Source organism: Erithacus rubecula (assembly GCF_903797595.1).
Source record: "Erithacus rubecula genome assembly, chromosome: 1".
Classification (NCBI taxonomy): domain Eukaryota; kingdom Metazoa; phylum Chordata; class Aves; order Passeriformes; family Muscicapidae; genus Erithacus; species Erithacus rubecula.
In genome coordinates, this window is record NC_136658.1 from 101,349,024 (window position 1) to 101,370,415 (window position 21,392).

Genomic DNA, 21,392 nt, shown 5'->3' on the forward strand with positions numbered 1-21,392 from the left:
ATGAAAAGATACAGAATTTGGTGGATAAGACCTAAAAAGTGTTTCCTATATTCTCACTTTAAGTCAAATCTGTGAGATTTTTTGTGGGTTTTTTTTTTTGTTTGTTTGTTTGTTTGTTTTTTTAAGTTTTATATCCTGTATTGTTCAAAGTTTGGGGAAATGGGAATCTCTAATTTTTTTTTCCCTTTAAAACAGAATTAAGTACTTATTTTTCATTTATTATTCAAGGATTTTTTTCAAAGTATCTAAACCAGTGGTACCTACCAAATAAATTTCAAATACAAAACCCTTCCATTCCTAGTGAAACAACCAACTTTAGAGGAGCTCCATGATGATAAATTAGTTTGCCCAGTGGACCTGTTAACTACAGATAAAAGAGAAGAACAGAATACTGGTTTTGCAGCATTTGACACATTGTGAATCTGGTCTCAGACTGGATCAACTGGCCCAGAGGCAGAGCTTGGTCTCTCTAAACCTGTGGGGAAGTTGTAAGCACTGCTCTTGCTTTTATTGCAAGTCATCACCTGTCTAAAGAGCTGTGGGTCCTGAATACAGACACAATTTTAAAATTTATGGAAATTATTTCTGCTGAGAAGCTCAATGATTGAATGTAAAATACGGGCAAAAGTGCTGAGCATCAGGGAAATATTTAAGAAAAAATAATATATTTGAGACATTATTGACATAATTAGTTTAATAAGTTATAATCAAATAATTATAAACAGACGAATGACAATTTTTGCACATTATAAATTTCACTTCTCAAAACCAGCACTTTTTCTGCTTATAGACAGAAGAAATAGACAATCTGTATGTCCAATAATGTCCTACTTTCTTTAGAGGTCAGTGTTATTTGTCTACTTATTGTTTCAAATTTAGTTATCCCAGAGTTACAGGTATATGATGTTATCATTGTTAACCCCATCTGATCATCAACAATTTATTGCTTATTTTGAAATAAGTATATAGCCATCCATATATCTTTTCCGTATTCAACTCCTATCTTTTTTCCATTTGCAAACATCCAAAACACAACATGAAAATACACATTAAACCTACTTAAATATCTGGGAAGGATCAGAAATGGAGAAGCTAAAATATATCTGCAGACTATACAGACAACAGCTTATACAGAAGAATACAAGAGTACAAAGCTCATTAATGAGCAAATCATTTTACTAAGTGTATCTTCAGGTGCATTTGCAATTATAAAAGTCTAGCATGCATGGAAGTGATCTCAGAATATCTGTTCTTAACTTCAAAGTAACATTTTCTGAGGGTATTTAATAAAATAAAATCTATTGTATGAAATAATTCTTGAGATTAAAAACATATTTTAAATGTTCCTATGTCTGCTGCCAATGCTCAGCTATTAATAGCTTGGCTATCACTTGCAGGCAGCTTTTAGTAAATCTGCTTTTTCAATAAATGACAACACTTATCTGAGAAGTTGTCCCTTATTTTCCTTGCAAAAGTTTAGCAGTGAAAAGCCTGTTTCAGAGATGTTTGGAAGATTTTCATATCCTTATGAGTTCCTCTGTCAGAACTCCACCATGAGGCTGATCTCTCACGGGCAAAGTGGAAGTGAATGGAAGCTACACAGCCTCCTTTCTTCATACTAAACATCTTTATCAAAGAAAATGAGCAAGGTGAAAAGGAAGAATAAAATTTATTAATATAACAATTTTTTTATTAAGATTCCTAGAACAGGAGTTGGTAGTTTTGCCCTGTTTTGAGCAGGGGTTTTGGACTAGATGACCTCCAGGCTGCAGTTCTTTGCAGCCTCACCTAGCTTTGATTCTGATATTTCACACAATGAATGCACACTTAGAAACTCTCTTGGAAATATCCGCATGTTAATGAGGTATTCTGATTAATATATAAACAGGGCACCTGTTTACAGTGACTTCAGTGACTCTTTTCAAAAATATTTATTGCATTCAGCTTGCTTTTAATATACTAAAAATATTTGTTTAGGAAATATATTTTTTAAAATTTGTTCATCATTGCACTTGAAAATTTTCTGTCATGATTTTTTACATACTCTTAATGTTGAATATGGTTTGGTTTGATTTGAAGTATGTACCAAGGGTAAATCTCCTTTCCTGACTTTCCCTTAAAAAAAAAAAAAAAGAAAGTAGGAGCAAAAAAGATGTGAATATATCAAGGAACATGCATTCACTCACTCATTTTTTGCCTTCCACATCTGCTTCCTAGTATGAGGTCTTCTCCTAGAAAATTATTATTGCATGGTTCCAGAGTTCATCCACACAAAAAATTATTTCAGTTTCTTGCTTGTTGATTTCTGATAGTTTGAATCTACCTGCTATTCTAAAGTCAATTCTACTCTCAGAAAGAAATCTCAGAAAAATACGTCTGGTTTTGCATAGTTTGGGTTTTTTTTTATTTTAATCATTTATATTTTGGTTGCTATCATAAGTAAAATACATTCTTTTCAAATTTATCACAAGTGAGTCTGGCTGAAGAATACCTAACCTGTACCATATTGGTAAATGTTTTTGAAACATGAATGAAGGATAAATATATATATATGGAATTGGTTTTGGATCCCACCAACACATGATAAATTCACTTCTATCAGATTAAGTAGCAAAGCAATAACAGGGGGAAAAGCCCCAAGTGCTGCAAGTTGCACTTATGCACCAAGTAGATAATTTCACTAGTAATGTGTGATGTCATGTTTTCCTCCACTCTTCCTTATGCAAAGTGAATTTGGGAGTGATTTGTTTTTCCTTCTCTTAATTTTTATCTCTGGATACACGATGCATTGTCCTAACACAGAAAGTGCTTTCGGGTTTCCTTTTCCTGGAGTGTTTTTTCGCTCTTATAAACCTCCATTGTGGTGGGGTCTACATTAGCAATCTGTGATTAGTTCACTTAAGGACTAATTTAAGTTAGTGCCCTAGAGCCTACTAACCTTCCCTCCATCCTGACTGAGGTACCATTCCCTGTTCATCTTTTACTGCATGTTCCCCAGGAATTAGCTCTGAACAGCTATGGTGAGATTTACCAGAATTTGTTAGACAAAAAGGAAAACTGAACAGAAGGGAAGAAAGCAAAGAACACCATAAACATGGCATTTTTCAAACTGCTTAAAAATAAAGGAATAATAGTTACCATTTTTGTTTGGGTTTGATTTGGTTTGGTTTGGTTTGATTTTTTGTTTGTTTGGTTGGTTGGTTTTTTTTTTTTTTGTTTTTTTTTTTTTTTTTTGGTTTTTTTTTTGGTTTTTTTTGTTTTGGTTTGGTTTGGTTTTTTTTAATAGAGTAATTAATTATTTATTTTTCTGCACTGATCTGCTCCTTTCAGTGTTTGTTTCCAGGATTATATATTATGAACTGGGCATGGAAAAGGCCTGTGGTAGCTTCTGAAGTCCTAGTGAAACTCATTTGCAATAGTAAAACCTGTGACATCTTACCTGTATTATACATGATACAATACCAGACATATTCCATGTGTGCCACTAGCAAATGTTATTACAGGAAAATTAAACCTCTGACAGAGGCAGTAATTTCTGGATCCTCTCTGGAAGAAGTTAAATGGAAGAAAATAACAAATACTGTAATGATACATAGCAGAGATGTAACTCAGTCAGAAAGAAAATGTTAGAACTTTTATTATGGTTTTGACAATACTTTTGACTCTAGACATAACACAAGTCTGCCTAATTTTCCTAAATCCCAGATATCTGGGGAAACAATCAGAATGGGATATCCAGAGACTCTGAAGATCCATTTAATAATGAAAATCCGTCTGTGCATTTTAGTAATTAAAATATGGACCTCGTTATGTTTGCTGTGAGGGTTGTGAGCCACTGCAGCAGGTGGCCCAGAGGAGCTGTGGATGCTCCACAAGTGATCCTGGAAATGCTCAAAGCCACGTTGGATGCATCTCTGAGCAACTTGTTCTACTGGAAGGTGTCCCTGCCTGTGTCAAAGGGGTGGTAGAACTATGTGATCTCAGAGATTCCTTCCAGCCCAGAATGACTCTCTGAATGTAATCTAGGAGGAGAAGGCATCATCTGCTGCTCATTTCACTCAGGAGATCTTTTTTTCTTCCTCTGATGCTGTAGCTTGCTGTCCTGTCTGAGCAGGCCATGCATATTAATCTTTGTTGCCTAAATATTAATAGGACTGTTTTTATTACTGAGAATTTAAAAGTATTAAAGGGACATGTCAGACTTTCGGACAGACTATTCCCAATCAGTGTACTAGATAGAAAAGATATGGCCATTAATACTGGGTAATAACTTTTACCTGCCTTTTTTCTCTCCTTAAAAGAGAAAAAAAGCCATGCAACAATTGCTACTACACACAGCTGTTTGTGGAAAGAAAATTTATTCTTTGCTGTCAAAATGGAACACAAGGAAAAAATATTTCTGAGGAACAATTCTTCAATAAATATAAGAATGAGTGTTTTCTCATGAAAACAAAATTTTCTTATTCTCTATGTAATTTTTATTTTTCATCTGTAAAAACTGATACAATTCTGATTTGATCTTTTTCTTTCTCTATTGCCTTGTAAAAACAAATTCATTTCTTATAGGAGTGTTACAGATCTACATTTTAAGGTTCCATACAGGTTTGGAGGTTTTTTATTATCTTGTATATATCTAATTTCACTAGCATGGCATGTAATGTACTTTGAACATTCAGAGAAAAGTCAGACATATAAACAGTAGCCAAGAGTATTTGTATGCAAAATGGGTTGTGGTGCTACTTTCTACACAGAGTCTACATTCCAGATTCCTTATCCATTGGGAAAGGGTTTAACTTGCTAGAAAATTGCATTTTCAAAAAAAAAAAACAAAACCAAAACTTTACAGTCATGTCACTTGTTTTATGGGGATTTAGATTCCTGCTCCTAGATTTAGACAAGGATTATGGCAGCAAATAGGATTTACAAAAGCACTGGAATTAAACAAAGGGGATCCATAACAAGTTTCTGAGAATTGACATGACAGTTTGGCTCCTAAGTATCATCCAGTAATTTTGGAAACTGGATGAAGGCTCCTGAATCCCTGGTGCTATGCTGTACTAAGTACTGTGCAGGGGCATGGAGCTCAAACACTGGAAGCAGCAAGGATTTGTTAGCAGTGCATCCTTCCCTCACTCACCAGCACACATTACTGAATTTTTGAAACAGAGTGTTTTAGCCCAGACAGTGTCCTTATATGTCCTTCTAATGGGGATCCTCTGTATGACACTGAGTAGTGCCTTGCAGACAAACTCTGAAATAGGCTAGAAAATTCTAACATATTTACCTAGGCCTTTTGCTGGAAAAGTTTGGAGTTTGCTTTACAGACAGTATATACACAACTAGGGTGGATATTTTTATGCACCAAGCATTAAATATGGTTGTGCAGTCACCAGCTCTGGTAACATTTCTGCAGACCAAATGTTTATGATGTCTAATCTCTGTTTGTTGCCAAGTAACCGTATGATATGTGCTAATATAACATCTGCCATACTGGGTTTGTAGAGCTTTATTTAAAGCTTGGCACATTAAATGGACAATATGTGTCAGATATTGTTGTTCTCAGGCATGTTCTTCTCCCTCTCCTTACATGGACTGTGTAACTTATTTTTGGTTTTCATGCCCTATGGTAGATCTTGTTTTCCTACCACATTATGAACCAGAAAAGGTATGGAAACAAAAACTGCACAGCTGAGACTTCAGACAAAGATTTGTATAGAGATAATGCAAACCTGAAGACCTCTGTGCCAGGGTGTCTGCTGTTATAATGGAAGGATCTGTACATGCAGAATGGAACCAGGTACAACATCTGTATGATAAGCTTGGAGCTCCACAGTGCAATTTGCATGGCATATCCCCATCCCACCTGCTGCACAGGCACTAAGTACTCAGGATACCTGGGGAATTCTCCAGGCTTTCTAAACCTGATTTTAAAATATTTGCTAAAAATTTTAGAACAAATGGAGACCTACTAGAGATATTTTGGTTCAATCATCTGCTCAGAATAGGATCAGAGAGGGCAGGCTGCTGAGAGTTATATCCAGTTGGGTTTTAAAACTCCAGTGATGGAGTCAACAAAGTATCTCTGGGTAACCTGTTCCTGTGACTGACCACCTGTAAAGAGAATAATTTTTTTCTTACGTTTAAGTGGAATTTCCTGGGTGTATTTTCCTGTGCCATTACCTCTTATCCTGTTCCTTACCCTGAGAAGAGCATGGTTCTGTTATCATGGCTTCACCCATCATGGTTTTTAGACATGGACAAGATCCCTTTGAGGGATCTCTTCTCCAGGCTGAGCAGTTTCAGCTGTCTTGGTTTCCTCTTGTCTGAAATGCTCCAATCCCTTAGTCATCACTGTGTCCCTTCACTGCCCTTATCCCTGGATGTTGATATCTCTCTTATGTTGGAGGGTCCAGAGCCAGGCCCAGCACTCCAGATGTGTCTCATGACAGCTGAGAAGAGGGATCACCTTCAGCCCTGCTGTGCTTGGTGCAGCCCAGGATGCTGCTGGGCACAGAGCTGGCTCAGCTCATGTTCTATAAATCCAAGCTCCTTCCATGCCAATCTGATTTTCAGCTGCTCAGCTCCAGACCTGCATTGAAGTTTGGGATTATTGCTCTCCTGGGACAGGACTTGGCAATTCACCTTGCTGATCTTCATGGGGTTCCTGTCAGAGTCAGAGCATTTCTCCAGCCTGTCAAGGTCCCCCTGAGTGGCAGCAGCTCCTCAGTCATCAACCACTCTGCCCAGTTTTGTGTTCATTATCCAGATCACTGAAGTGCTGAATCAGCACTGATCCTTGTGGTACAGGCTGCCCCAAAAGCTTTGTGCTGCTTGTTGCAGCCCTGTTAGTCCTGCAGTTCACTCAGTTTTCATCCCACCTCCCTATCCATACACAAAATCTATTGGGTTTGTCAGTGAGACAAAGGCCTGTTTTAAGTCAAGATATAAAGCATCAGCTGCTGTCTGCAGGTCCACCAAGCCCATCATCTCATCACTGGAGGGTACCAGGTGGGTTAAGCACAATTTTACCTTTGCAAATCCATTCTGACTCTTCCCAATCATCATCTTGCTCTTAATAATCTTGGTAATGGTTTTCAGGAATGTTTGTTCCATCATCTTTTTAGGGATCAAGGAAAGGCTGTCCAGCCTATGCTGCCAAGATCCTCCTTGTACCTTCATTGAAGATTTGGTGTGATATTTGCTTTCTTACAGTCCAAAATCTCTCAATTTAAAAGCAAAACCCTTGTCTCAATGAGTAGGTCAAAAAAAGCTGCCTGGGAGGACAAAAAAACACATGTGCACTCAATGAGAAGTACAAAAAGAAAATAAAAAACTCTTATCTTTGTTCATGAAAGTGGATTTTTTCAATTTTTAGGTCATAAGAAATTATAGTATGTCCAACTTCTTAGCAGAGCACAGACAGATTCAGAAGACTAAATCACTAAAATTACTTGGAGAACAAAGTAATTGTTCTAAACTTACAGGTCTAAGATAGAAATTAAACAGAGAATGAGAGCATGAGAGCATGTCACCTTTTAAATCAGATGATTTTTAAATAGAGCAACAGAATTAAAAGGTTGAGTACAAATCCTGAAAGAGAAAATTCTATGAAATATGCAAAATCTTTAATTGCAAGGCATTAAATGTCAGTTCACTGGAAGACTTGAAGTGGTCAGGGTGCACAAGGTCCTCTTCTCTTTACAGGGCCTCCTCAGAGGCTGAGAAATCTTACTTTGAAATGTCAGCATTATCAGCAGATTTATATTAGATTTAATTATATACTAAAGAATTTGTCTTCAATAGTTCATGAGCTAGTGTATGTCCAAGAAGTATCAGCCCTAAGTCCAAAAAAAGGAAACAATAATAAAAGCAAGGCAGGAACAAGTTTCCCAATATTACCATACATTTCCCAAAATCACTGTTCTAGTGAAGCTACATTCAATGGGGTACTTTAAATCATGGCTGAAGAATCTTCCTGGCAGATAAAGACCTGGAGATGAGGAACATGAGCCAGGTGTGCCCAGGGGGCCAGGAAGGCCAGTGGCACCTGGCCTGGAGCAGCAATAGAGTGGCAGCAGGACCAGGGCAGGGATTGTCCCCTGTGCTCAGCCCTGGTGAGGCCACACCTCAAATCCTGTGCCCAGTTTGGGGCACCTCACTACAGGAGAGGCATTGGGGGGCTGGAGAGGGTCCACAAAACAAAGATTGGAACAGGAGGTGCTTGAAAGACCTGTGGATGAGGCACTTGGGGACTTGGTTTGTTGGATTGGACAGTGCTGGGTTAACAGTTGATGACTTGATGATCTTGAGTTTTCTTTATGATTCAAATTATTCTAAAACACATTCTATTTCCTTGGGTTTGAAATATAAATCTGGGAAGGGTATACAAATAATAGTGGAAAAAAAAAGGAAAAAATGTAAACTATTGCTGAATTTCAGGCAGAAATTTTAATGATTGTGAAAATATTGGGAACAAGAAATAATAGTAAATACTTCAATGAAAGGTGTGAAGGTGGGGCTGAACAAGAAGATGTAGGTATCACTGAATAATTGGACTGTGTAAATGAGAGATTATTGGGATCATCTGGAAAAAATGGTCGACTAATTGTTTAAAAATTGTATATTTTTTCTAGTCACAGAAGATACAGCCTTATGATACTTCCATCCCCATATTTTCTGTGTTTTAACCTAGAGATAAAAGGAAGGAGAACAGGTTAGAGTAAGGATTTGAGAAGGTAATCTAGGACGATATACTGAGAAATTTAAATAGTGTGTTGCAGAATGCTAGCTTGATGATAATGTATTAGTCTGACTTTTCTTAAAAGTTTGCCTAAATCATTGATATTTATATAACACTGTTTTGCTTCATGAATATAACATCTTTTCAGGTAGCCTCATTGTTAAGAACATTGTGTGTGTTTCTGTTTGTTTCACAAGCCTTATACAAGAGTTGTAAACACACCACTTCCCTAAAGACTCCAAACAAAGGCACGAGCTAACACACAGCTACAGGAGCAGATCCCTGACAGCCTCTAACTGCAGTGCTGCTGAATGACATGCTGGGGAGCTGCTTCATTAAGCTGAAATATCAGAGGATCTGCTGTGGAAATGCTCTTTGATACATCATTTAATTATTAATTATTTTGTTAACAAGAAATTTTGCTTTCAATAAATGCACTGATAATATACAATCTGAATTTTTGTAGCAACAACATTCTTTTTTTTCCCCAGATGATCTGATATCCCTACAACTTAATTCCAGTGAAACATTAAACAGACCATGCAGATAGACCAGGCTTTAGCATGACATCCTTTTCATAAATCTGCATAGGAAATCTCATTTCCATTATCTTGTTTTGGAAATCAGTTTTATACAAAACAGTGGTGTAGTGTAGTAAAACGCTAGGCAAGAAAGAAAAAAACATATTTTGGATATTTTATTTACTTTAATATTTGTAGTTGGCTTTTTGTATTATGGGTCTCCTGTTTGTTTGTTTATTTTGTTTTTGGTTTTTTTTGTGGGAGATGAGGAATTCTGTCACTATAATTGAAAAACATCTTTTAGGATCAAAGCTTTGCTTTATTCCTTCCCTTCTTTATAAGGTCAGTATATAAATCCTAAATTTGCCACGCAGAAAGAGCCCAAAAGCCTATCAAGATTTTAGGCTGATATTTCACTTAGTAGTTAACTACATATACTCTTTTGTTCTTTTTTATCTCAAGACTGCATTAACATCTGCCATGGCAGCATTTGATTATTTGTACTTTTTCCATGGAGATGATCTCTGGGAAATATCACTGTATGTTCAAGAAAAATAACATCTCCCCTGAAGTCATAGGGATATCACAAGTGTCACATCAGATTCAATTAGAGATGAGCAGATAATGAAAACCCCAACATCTGGCTGCATTTGCTCTTCTCCAGTATTTAGAATGTTGTTAACCCCAGGGGACTCACAGGCTTAAAACATTTTAAAAGCCTTCTTGGAAATATTCTTCCCATCTTTGAGATTTCATTTTAACAATGCCTCTGCTCAACATGCATCATGAAAACTTCTGCAACCTCTTTATTTAATACAGGTTTAGCTGTTTCTGCACTTTCTTTTAGGAAGGGCTGGTATTCTATTCAAAGCACTATAAAGGTTTTTTTAAAAAAATCTTATTGAAAAAATAAAGATTATAGCCAGTGTGGGAAAAATATCAGTAGAAATTATTAGGTGTGAGATATAAAAAAATTTAATTTATATGCCCAAAAGAGTAGGGGTGGAGAATTGTTGTTTTGTTGCTCTTTGGTATTTTAATATGTGGTAAGGAGAAGACAATGAGAAAGACATAAACTGAAAGGAGAGACATTTTTGTCTTGCAATGCAAGATTTATGGGAATATTTCAGAAGATAAAAGCTGATCTTCAGTCAGTCATAGTGGAAACTAAGTCACATTAGACAGCTCATTTACTGTCATATGCCTGTGGCTTCTCACACATATCTTCAGTATCCTTATATGCATCTGCCCTCAGTTTGAACTGCTTGATTCAGCATTCACACAGTGAGGCAGAATATTCTTACAGGGCTGCTGTGCAATTCATGGCATATGTGACTCTAAATGGTGCCCTTGTGAATGAAAACCAATATGAATGTAACTGAGAGTGGAGATTTAAGGTTGTTAGAAGTCGCAAGCAGGTATAAAGAATTCCCTTTCTTATGAAAGATCTTGCCATATATTTAGTTTTTAAAAGGCTTTGATCTTCCTATTGATAGATCTGAATACATAGGGTTATACCTATGTAAGGAGAAATAAGGAAAAAAAACAGGATCCCAGCATTGCATTACTTTTTTTGCCCAGCTCACATTTGCTCTGAGGAATCTCAGAGTTATCAGTTTCAATATCCATCTGGACAGTGAATGTGTAGATTAATGTTTCAGGACTGCAGCTTCAAGCTGCACATAATTAATTTTATTGCAATCTACTGTAACTAGTGCTACTGCATTTTCTTTAATGGATATTTCTTTGAAACAAAGAAACCAAACATAATTTTCAAGGCACTGCAATTATCATCTGCGACACTGTAGTTTTTTCTTCTATTCCTTTAATCACTTATGATTCCTGAATATAGGCATCAATGTCAACTTTTCAAAAATGGTGACTTTCCAATGGCAGTGCTTTTTTTCAGTGCCCTCTTATGACACTTTAAGATAGCAATCTAAACCCACATCCATCGTTTTACTCTAGGTTCAATCCTCTCCCCTGACATTGGCATAAGATAGTCATGCTTGGCAGTGCTTGAATAAATGTTCAGATGAGGTGGTTGGAAGGGTGAGTGCACCCTGAGCACTTCACAGCCAAGCCCAGGACAACTCTGAGAGTGTGGAGCCCGCAGCAGTGCCAGGCACAGCCTCAGAATTATAGCATGGTTTGGGCTGGAAGGGACTTCAGACACTGTCTGGTTTCAATCCTTCTTCCATGGACAGGGTCATCTTCCACCAGACCAGGTTGCTCAGGACCCCATCCAGCCTGGCTTTGAACACTTCCAGAGGTGGGGCATCCACAGATTCCATGGGCAACTTGTTCATCATTACGGTCAGTCAGACCTCCTCTATGTCCTCCTCAGATATCCCTTCCCAGACAGAAGTACCTTTTCCTCACAACTATCTGCCTGTGAAAAAAATAGGCATAACAAATATAGGAGAAAAAGAAACACAACCTCAGAAAATTAGCAAGAAAATAAATGGGAGTGAGGAATTATCTTTAGTTCCCAAACACAAAGCAAGATATGGAGTCTTTTTGAACTGTGGGTTGAATTCAAAGAAACAGCACAGACTTCATGAAAAGAACTCCATGTCTCTGATGTCCTTTGATTTCTAAGTGTAGGAATATTTTCCCTTTGCATAGCAATGAATTCTTCCCCGTTTAATCCTGTGCTAAAGTTACAATATCTTCCAGGGACATGCCAGTCATTTTTCCTAAAAATGGTCTGTTCATAAACATAAGAGGTTTAATCTCATTGCGTTATCTCAAATCTCAGAAAGATCAGAAGTGTTTTCATCCTCAAAATGTAGTTTTTACTTCAATAAAATATTTGAACCAGAAATGTTCTAAAATATATATAATTCAGACTGGACAAGTAAGGCAGCTATTCCTGTGAATTTTTGCCTGAATTTTTTATTCAGACAATAAACTGGCTTTCTGATTTGCACAAAATCATTTGCACAAAATCACAAAATTCTGCAAAACCCTGCCTTCATCGAAGAAATTAAAACCTTTTGTAATTATTTTCAGGGGAGAATCCCAGAGCACTTCATAAAACAGACGTAAACCTAGATCTCTGGAATTTAAATTTTTCTATTATAACGCTCGTGTGTTTTGAGGCAGCTCCATTTTGATGTCCAGACTAGTGCTATTTTGATATACAGGTTGGATTAAGATTTCCTCATTGTATGTGTTAAAATCTAACAATTGGCTGGTCTCTCCAAATGTCAGTGTTTGCACAGAGCAGTGCATGTACCTCTCATGTGACCACGCTCATCTAAAGCTGAAGCAGCAGCGTAGGAAGAGGAGTATGGAAGTCAGTGATGTAAAAATATTATCTTCTGGCCAGTTTCCAGCAGGGTGACTGATTGTGGTGGCTCTCACTTTCATTACTGCAAGACAAATTGTTCAATATATTTTAAATGTACATCCAATCTGATAGACACGGAATGTGAATTTAGTCACTTTTTCTCTGAGCAGGATCAATATGTCTGCAGCTGACTGGTATCTCTCAAGTTGTATATTAATTTTTAATAAATCTTCAGAATTGGTTACTTCACCTTCTTTATTTTTTTTAACTTTAGTTTACTTCGAGTTTGACACATATTTGTTTTCAAACCATTTATCAGTGATGGTTCAGAAGTCAAACATAAGATGAGCTGTAAACTTGATTTATGATCAAACAACTTTCCTTTAAAAGGCACTGACCTATCAATCCCCATTGTTTTTAAAGAGGAATATACCAATTTTGATTAACTGTGTCTTGGATAATGTTCTTGACTCTTAAGGTGGGGGAGGGGGGTGGGGGGAGGTGATGAAAAACAAAAGAAAAAAGAAATTGAGAAGGAAAGAAAGAATAAACCAAGAGGGAGGAAGGGAGAAGTGAATCCATGCATCAGTAGATAATAATATCCAAGAACTAAGATTCTTGCCAGGAGACAAGAATTCCCTCATGCAAGAATAGGAATCTGAGCACTCTGTTCCTCCTGTGTGACAGCCATGTGGATAGGTACTACCTGGTGGGAAGAGGATCTTCTCTTTTTATTTTTAAACATATTCAAAAGAATTTTTTGTTCTTTACATACAGTACAGAACAGGAAGTACTTTCAAATCATGGATATTTTTGTAGGACACGAAAATTATTGCCTTCCTGCATCTATTTAAAAAAATAGAATTGAAGGTATTTAGCTTATTTAAGATGGAGTTATGAGTTTTATAAATATTGTTGGGTTATTGCTATTTAGGAAAAGTTTGGGAAGAAAAGATTAAATTATGCTTTTGCTGTTCAATTTAGCAGATAATTGTGTTTCAATATCTCCATCTGAAAATAATATTGATTTTGAATATCCTCTCACATGGTCTAGTTAGGGAAGTCATTCCCCACCCCATGATTTTAAGGATATGAAAAAGCTTCTAAGAGACACATAGGTCTACTCCAGAGTTTCTAAACTAAATGAGGATTGCAGTAACTCTGTGTTGTCCATCAATATTGCTGTCTGTGAAGAGTGTACACTTGAAAGGTGTAGAGGCAGCTAGAAAAATTTTCACCTCTGCATCAGTCCACTGGGATTAATCTGCCATACAAGGACCTTCAATTTATTTGCATCCATTTTCATACATTTTAAAGCTAAGAAATGGATCAAATACCAGACACTAAAGGTCCTGATTGACTGGGAAAAATTTCAGATCACCTTGGAAAATATGATATTTTAAGCACATAGAGTTATTAAAATTCTTTTCTTTGCCTATATAACTCATATTCACAGTATTTCCCAGCAGTCTAAAGCTCTGAAATGAAGAGTACCCAGAGATACTTTTACTTTTCTGGACAGGTGAAGGAATTGGCCTTGGGAAATATGATTATTTGTAGGATGACATACAACAGTGTGAGGTTGGTATACACCTAAAGGAGTGCAATGCTGGGATACTTTCCCCATTTTAGAGTTTTTAGAGTTGCATTGTCTTACTAAATATTAATTCTTATTGGCTGTAAACATTGGTAACTACCCCTTTAAAATAAGCATATACACAATTGACTTCATTATATCTTTGTTTTACTATTGATTAGGGGGGTTTTTACTCCTGGAGGATGGGACAGAATGCACTCTCAGCAAAATGGGAGGGATGGGTGACAAAGTAGGGAGCAGAGATGCTGCTTCAAGAAGCCTTGAAAAGTTAGAGAAAATCATGGAGTCTAACAAAGGCAAAGGCAATGTCTTGGTCTAGAAGTGGAATAAACCTGTGCAGCAGAGCAGAACCTGGGACTGGCTGGGTAGGAAAAAGTTTGGATGAATGGTCCTGTCAGCCCAGGTGGACAATAAGCTGAGCATGAGTTGGTGAAGCCCAACAAGGCACAGCTCTTGGCAAGAATTTAGGCAGCATGTCCAGGAGGGTGATCCCTCCCAGTCCTGCAGTGACTGTGAAGCCGCACCTGGGACACTGAGAAATTTTCAGCTCTTTGCAGTTCAAAAAGGCAGATGTAGTGAGCCAAGTCCAGTGAGGGCCACTGGGGGTTGGAACACCCAAAGTGGTGAAATCTGCATCCACAGAGATGTTCAAAATGTGACTGGATGTGACCTGGCAACCTGCTCTAATGGACCTGCTTCCCACAGGAGGCTGGATCACTGGTTTCCAAAGGATCCTCCCAGCCTACATGCTCTGTGATTCTGATACATCACTATGTGACTAATTTATTATTTTCAGTAGCATTTTATTTGTTAAATTATGTATTAGTTCTCATAAATTAAACTGGGAATAAATTTTATAATAACTTCTGTTGAAGGATGATTAATCTCCCCACACCCTGGGCCTGTTCATTTATAGGTAGAAAGCTTCCTAGAGACCTGAGATACAGGATCATAAAAGAAATGTTGATCTTTGATTAAACTGATAAAAATGCTAGTTTCTAATCTACTTATTCATTGCGTTCAGATTAACTCCCCAAGTTACTATATCTTTACTTACAATGAAGGAACTTTGCTCACAGTTTCAAAACAGATTTAGAACAACAGTGACTCAGAAGACATTATCTGATGAATAGTAATTGAGTTGAGAATGACAGAACCGCAAAATTAAGTTTAAATTCATAGTGGATGTTTAAAAAATGGCAATGTGCTGATGAATTATGAGCCTTTACAAGGAAGTTAAGAAATGGGAATGACTAATTTTACAGTTTAAGAAGAAATTATATTTTAAATCCTTTTCCCTTCCACCCACTTTAGCCTTTAAGGAGGAAAAAAATAAAAATAAAATAAAATTTTAAAAAGCGAGCAAGAGAGACAAAAACAGATAAAAAGAATTAACATTGATGTAAAGAAAAGTAGCAAGCCAGAGATGATGACAAAAATCTTTCAGCTCTCTCCAAAGCCTGTAGTGCAGAAGGATTTCCCATAGAGACTAGGAGCTGTAAAAAGAATGAACTGAGAGAAGGTTTGAGGACCAAGTACACATCTTTTACCACTCCACTGAATTTTGATTCATTGCTAGGTCTGATGGGTTAACACCTCTGATGCCAATGGAGTAGGCTTATATTTTATAATATAAAGGATAATCTCTGTAAAGCAGAAATAAAAATTGATAATGGTTCCACTCTGTCATTGTTGCAAAGTTGAAATTAATGCTGTACCTTTTAAAGAGCATTGATTATTTACTAAAAGACCAGATGAAACATAGTGAAGAGAATGTAACTAATATTCTCCTGCTATTACACTGATGGGAGATGAGATTAAGCCCATACACATATGGGTATGTGTGTGTGTCAGTAAGAAAAGAAACATTGATTTTGACAAGTTGAAGGGAACAAATATTCTTGAGCTATATCAAAATGTCAAATGTATTTTAAATCTGTGACAGCCCATAATCTGTGTTAAAAACTGAAGTATGAATTGATGTTGAAAAGCAGAATATCAAAATGTTGCAGGTGACTGGAAAAGTTGGAAATTTCCCATGAATATTTACTATCGGTATTAAAGGGAAAAAAATATTTTTTTTTTTTTGTACAGCAAATACTCACCTGTCAGACATAGCAAAAAGTACACTTGCTAACAACAACAAAAGTAGTAATAATCAATGTCACTTCTATGAATTAAGTAGACAGATCTTATGCTTAGTAAAAGAGCATGGTTTATATACAAGCATGGTTTGAACCACTTCAATAACCTTCAGAAGGTTTTTGGCTGCTACAAAACTCTTTCTATTTCATTATTGCATAAATCTACTAATATTATTTCAGGGTATACCAAAAGGGAAAAGGGAAAACATTATATTAGGAATCTTGATATTATTTCATTGTATCCATTCCTTGGATTTTGAAAACTTAGTCTTTTTCTAGTACTCCACTTTATCAAGTTTCAGTGTTGGGAATATATTTTCAAATAAAAATTTCATAAAATATTCAAAATTGTTTTACAGTAACTTAGTTTATGTTTTTTTTAATCTTTTAATTGCTATAATTTATAGAAAAGTAATTAAATATCACAGAAAACTATGACATTCTGGATAATATTTACAAAAAGAGAAAATGCATTTTTGGTTTTTTAGGGGTTTTTTTCAGTTGGTTGGTTTGGGAGTTCTTGTTGTTTTTGTTTTGTTGCTTGGTTGTTTGTTGGGGTTTTTTGGTGGGAGTTAAAAGAGATTACTTATTTTAATACAAGGGCCTTTTGAAGATATATTTACTGTCTAAGCAGAAATATTTACAGCTACTGAAGGCATGAACATTATTGAAATAAAAGAAAAAACAAAGCCTTTTTGAAATTATAGCCCCAAGTCAGTCTACCCAATAATAATCAGAGCACTACATATGTGAATTTCTTTCTTTTCTAGCACCACTAACAGATAAACCACCAAAGCTTTTACACCCCTTGGAGAGTAAGCTAACAATTCAGGAGACTCAGTTAGGTAAGTAGCAAATGTAACCTCTGTTCAAATTGTATGAAGGAATTTGATGTGTTAATGTATGTATGATAATGATATGGCATGTTGACATTAATAATTTAACTAAAAAGATATTAAGCATATGTTGATTCCATGCAGAGATGTGTGATATATCATCAACAAGATTGTTGTTCAAAAAAAAGGTCTTAATAATTAATGTGGAATGCTAAGTTCTTGGTTACTGATACTAGATTTTATCTTGCTGAAAGTCAACAGTTACAAGATTATCTGAACTTTTCTTTCTAAACTTTCCTTTTTCTGTATTTTTATACATACTTACTGTGGGATGCATTGGGATTTTGTGGTTTAAGTTCTGCTTGGAAGACTGTGTTTTGTTGGCTGCTTACAGAATTGCAAAGATATTCCATAATTACAGAGTTTTTGCTGGGCAAGTCATCCAGGAAACAGTAGTGTTACCATAATAGCATCTGATAATTCTGAATGCATGGATATTGATGTATAGATGAATGAGGAGAAACTGATGCATGAAGAAAGCATTTTGTTTCACTTTTTCTAGTCCAGTTGATGGTGGGTATGATTGGTCACCTTAGTGTCCTAGTGCTCCAAAATTGAGTGTGTGAGTTACTAGATTTTGCAGGATATATCAATTTATTGCCTTTGTGGATTGGCAATGAGGGCAACTTGTAAGAATCAAACAGTAGGTTACACTGGAATTATGCCTTGGTGTCAGAACAGTAACCTATTGATAGATTTTCTGGCATGTTGGCTACAGGAGAAAATGGAAACCAATCTGGTGGAAACTAATCTCGTAGAAAAAAAAATATAAATCTCACAGAAAAAAATACTGCAAGCAAAGCTCAGTACATTCTGCAACACAACATCAGAAAAAGCAGAAGGCTTGCAAATTAATTCTGACAGTCATTGGCAGAGCATTTTATGGTGATTACCAGCTTATGGCTAATAGTGGCCAGAGAATAACTCATATTTTCTTTAATATTAATAAACTATTACTTTTAATGATTCAGGCTCTCCAGGTAAATTTCTGATATGCTAATATAAAGGTTTTTTTTGGAATTATGATGTAGAAAGTAGAAGTGTTGCATATGTCTTTCTAGAGCTACTTACTATTGTTTTTAAGGCATTGTTTCTGATACACTGACTCAGAAAATCTTTCCTGTATGCCAGTCCTAAATGATTTCATGTTGTTTGAACACAAGTCTGGGGAAAAAAGAACAAAGTGACTTCACTTTGTTTTTGGGGTTTTTTTGGGTTTTTTTTTTTTAACTAATGTTGCTTACTGAGAGATTTTTGATGAAAAAAAGAAAAAGCAAAACAAAAAGGCAGAAACTTTCTGGGCTTTGATGTTGTCCTGCTAAATATATTGTATGGTGAGACGATTTCAAGAAGAGTGTAATTATTAATGGCTAGATAAAGGCTTTTTTTCTATGAGTTGTTGAATTAATCTCAGTTTTGATTTCTCATAATTCTAAGAAACTTATTGAATAATTTGAAAAGAGCTGGGTTTAAAAAATACACTTTTCAGACAACTAAATAGCTGTTGGTGAATATAAAGAGTTAACTTGAAAATGTTACACAGATGGGAAAATCTGACCATAAGTTAATGTGAACTTACTGGACTTAGCCTTATATCATGAAGCTAAAAGAATATATTAATTTGTTGTTTAAAAGCCTGGTGAAAAACCTGTGAGAAATGGAACAAGTGAAAAAAAAGGGATAGTTCCTTAACGTGAAAACTGTTTTTCACTCTTAGATTTACTGCCTTGGTCCTGCTGGAATAACCTTTGAAAGGTCTATATTTCCCTGAGGAAAACAAGTGCATTTCTGAGGGTCAGCTCATATCATGCAAAAGATGCAGAATAGTTTAATACTGGAATAATGCCAAGGTTCAGTTAGCTGTCAAAGCCAGGAGAATCCTGCTCAGCTGAGACTTGGGGTGGCCACATTTTGTGACCAGTTTAGACACTGCCAGAGATGTTAGTCCTTCAGAATGTATTTGTGATGGTGTGCTTGTCCCTTATTTGGAAAATAAGAGTGTTGGTGGATGCTGGATAAGTGGAATGGGTGGTATTCCCGTTCCTAAAGAGAAGACAGATCAAGGAACTGAGAGCTTGGGGCAGTCCAGGATTTCTTTAGCAGGTCAAAAGTCACTGGGGAGCTGGGGCAATCCCTTCTCTCATCCCACATTTCTGCTCTTACCTGTCAGTCCTCTAGCTGGAGTTGTAAATGAAAGATGTTACATGTGTCAGGGGATGTTCTGGAAGGTCAGACCTGCCTTACAGGGATGTGTGTAGCTCCAGGTGATGCACTGAAAAGTCAATAGTGGTGCTTCACCTTCAAATCTTCCCTTGCTGGCAGGCCCGTGTGGAGCAGTGCTGGGCACACTTCTGAGGAAAACCCCAGTAATACCAGAGTACTTTTACTGAAAGGGTTACTGGAATTCAGTTCTTAAACAGAACACCTCCATGCAGTGTTGAAATCCAGGTATCTAACTCCCAAGACATTCATTTGGATCCAGCACTGCTGGGTTACAGCCCTATGAGACAGAGTGGCTTCTTCTGTACAGAGCAACTAAAACCAATGTACTGGGACCATCAATCTGTTGTGTTATATCTTCCTTGGCTTCCATAAAACTGCAGCAGACCAGGATGTAATTGCAGGAAGGAGTTTCTCTGAGGGGTGACTGATATAAGTCAGACTTACTGGGGCAAAAGGTGAGAAAGCAGAGCTGGAGAATGTGCACACCTCAGTCCTGGGAACCCACAGGCACTCGAGTCACCCACAGCTGCTGGAGGAAAAGGTTCCATGCTGTCCAGCTGGTATTTGGGAGTGGGTTAGGCATGGCTGCAAACAGCTACTTGAGAGTCACAGGTCTTGATAGCTCATCAGAAATGTCTTTATTACACTGAATAGTAACCATGCATGAGATAGAAGCACAAGATAAAAATTGAAGGAGAAGTTAATTTCTCAAAGGTTTCTCATAAAAAATAGCATGGGAGAGTAAGGAATGAAGTACAAAAAGCCTCTATAGGGAAAGAAAGATTAGTTTCTGGATTTTTGGGTTTTGTTTGTTACTTCACTTCCAATTTTGCAATCAATTACTTGATCCTGTTCCAAGGAGAAAAAATGCTAATAACTTTTAAGCTTTTCTCCTGTTAAAAGTACTTTTGGGTAGATATGTGACCCCATTATAAACTACTTCTCTGGAAGCAACATCTCCAGATAAAATATCATGTTAAATACAATCTTCAAAAGATTGTGATAAATACAATCTTCAAAAGCTGGCAGGGACAGGAGGCCAGGGGAGCCAAGGCATGGGAGGGAGGAGCACAATGACCAAGGAACTGCATTCCACAATATTCTCCTTACCTTCAACTTGCTAACCAAATCAAGTGCACAAATCCCTGATACCCTAAGACCCCTTTGTAATAATGAAAACACAAACCTGAAAACACAGATGCAGACCTGTTCAGGAAGGAATTAATGAATTAATTAATTGTTCCCTATATATCAGAAATCCTAAAAATTTAGGTAACTGTATTTTTAATTACAGACTCATGCAGATGTAATGTATTTATGATAGAAATATATTGCATCCATTATGTGTAAATTTACTTTAAGAATTATTTTCTGGGATGTTTTTTATTGGTAAGCTCTTAGTCTTTTCAGATTCACCTTTCAGGTTACAGTGTTTTTCAAACCTACACTGTCCAATATCTGCCCCCTCAAGAAAACAAAGAATATTAGCCTGACTCAAAAAAGTCTGAATTTAGTAACCAGTTGGTTCATGTCATGTCACTAAAGACAAATGTGATTCCATGACAGACAGTAATGGATCTGGATTAAAAATTACAAAACATGAAATAATTATTTTAAACACTGCTCAAGCTACTTAGCCTCTGTCCTCTCCACTTTTTCAATGTCTCCTGCATCTGCACAAGGCTGTAATTTGACATCCCAAAATTCACCCAGAAAAATGAAGCTATCGTTGAATTATTTTCAGCTAAGTAAGCTTGATGTTAGAGAAGAGAAACAACAACAAAGACAAACAAAAAACAAAAGGAAGAACAAACAAACAAACAAAAGAAATTAAGTACTTCCATTACTACATATATGAATGGACCTGGAAGATAAGTTTGTACAGGGACCAAAATATTTTCCCTGTCATCTGAATAAAGTGAATTTTCCTGAATTGTATCCAACCCAAAATGTTACTCGTGACCAAATACACAGTG

The 21,392-nt window shown here is 36.5% G+C and overlaps 1 protein-coding gene across 1 annotated transcript in view; it reads left to right on the plus strand.

Annotated features, from left to right (window-relative positions):
- IL1RAPL1 (interleukin 1 receptor accessory protein like 1) overlaps window positions 1–21,392 on the plus strand; it is a 661,715-nt gene that overhangs the window by 489,312 nt on the left and 151,011 nt on the right. The window contains exon 6 of the mRNA XM_079311813.1: window positions 17,068–17,142. Within this exon, the coding sequence (XP_079167939.1) occupies window positions 17,068–17,142 (75 nt within the window). The remainder of the gene's footprint in view (window positions 1–17,067; window positions 17,143–21,392) is intronic.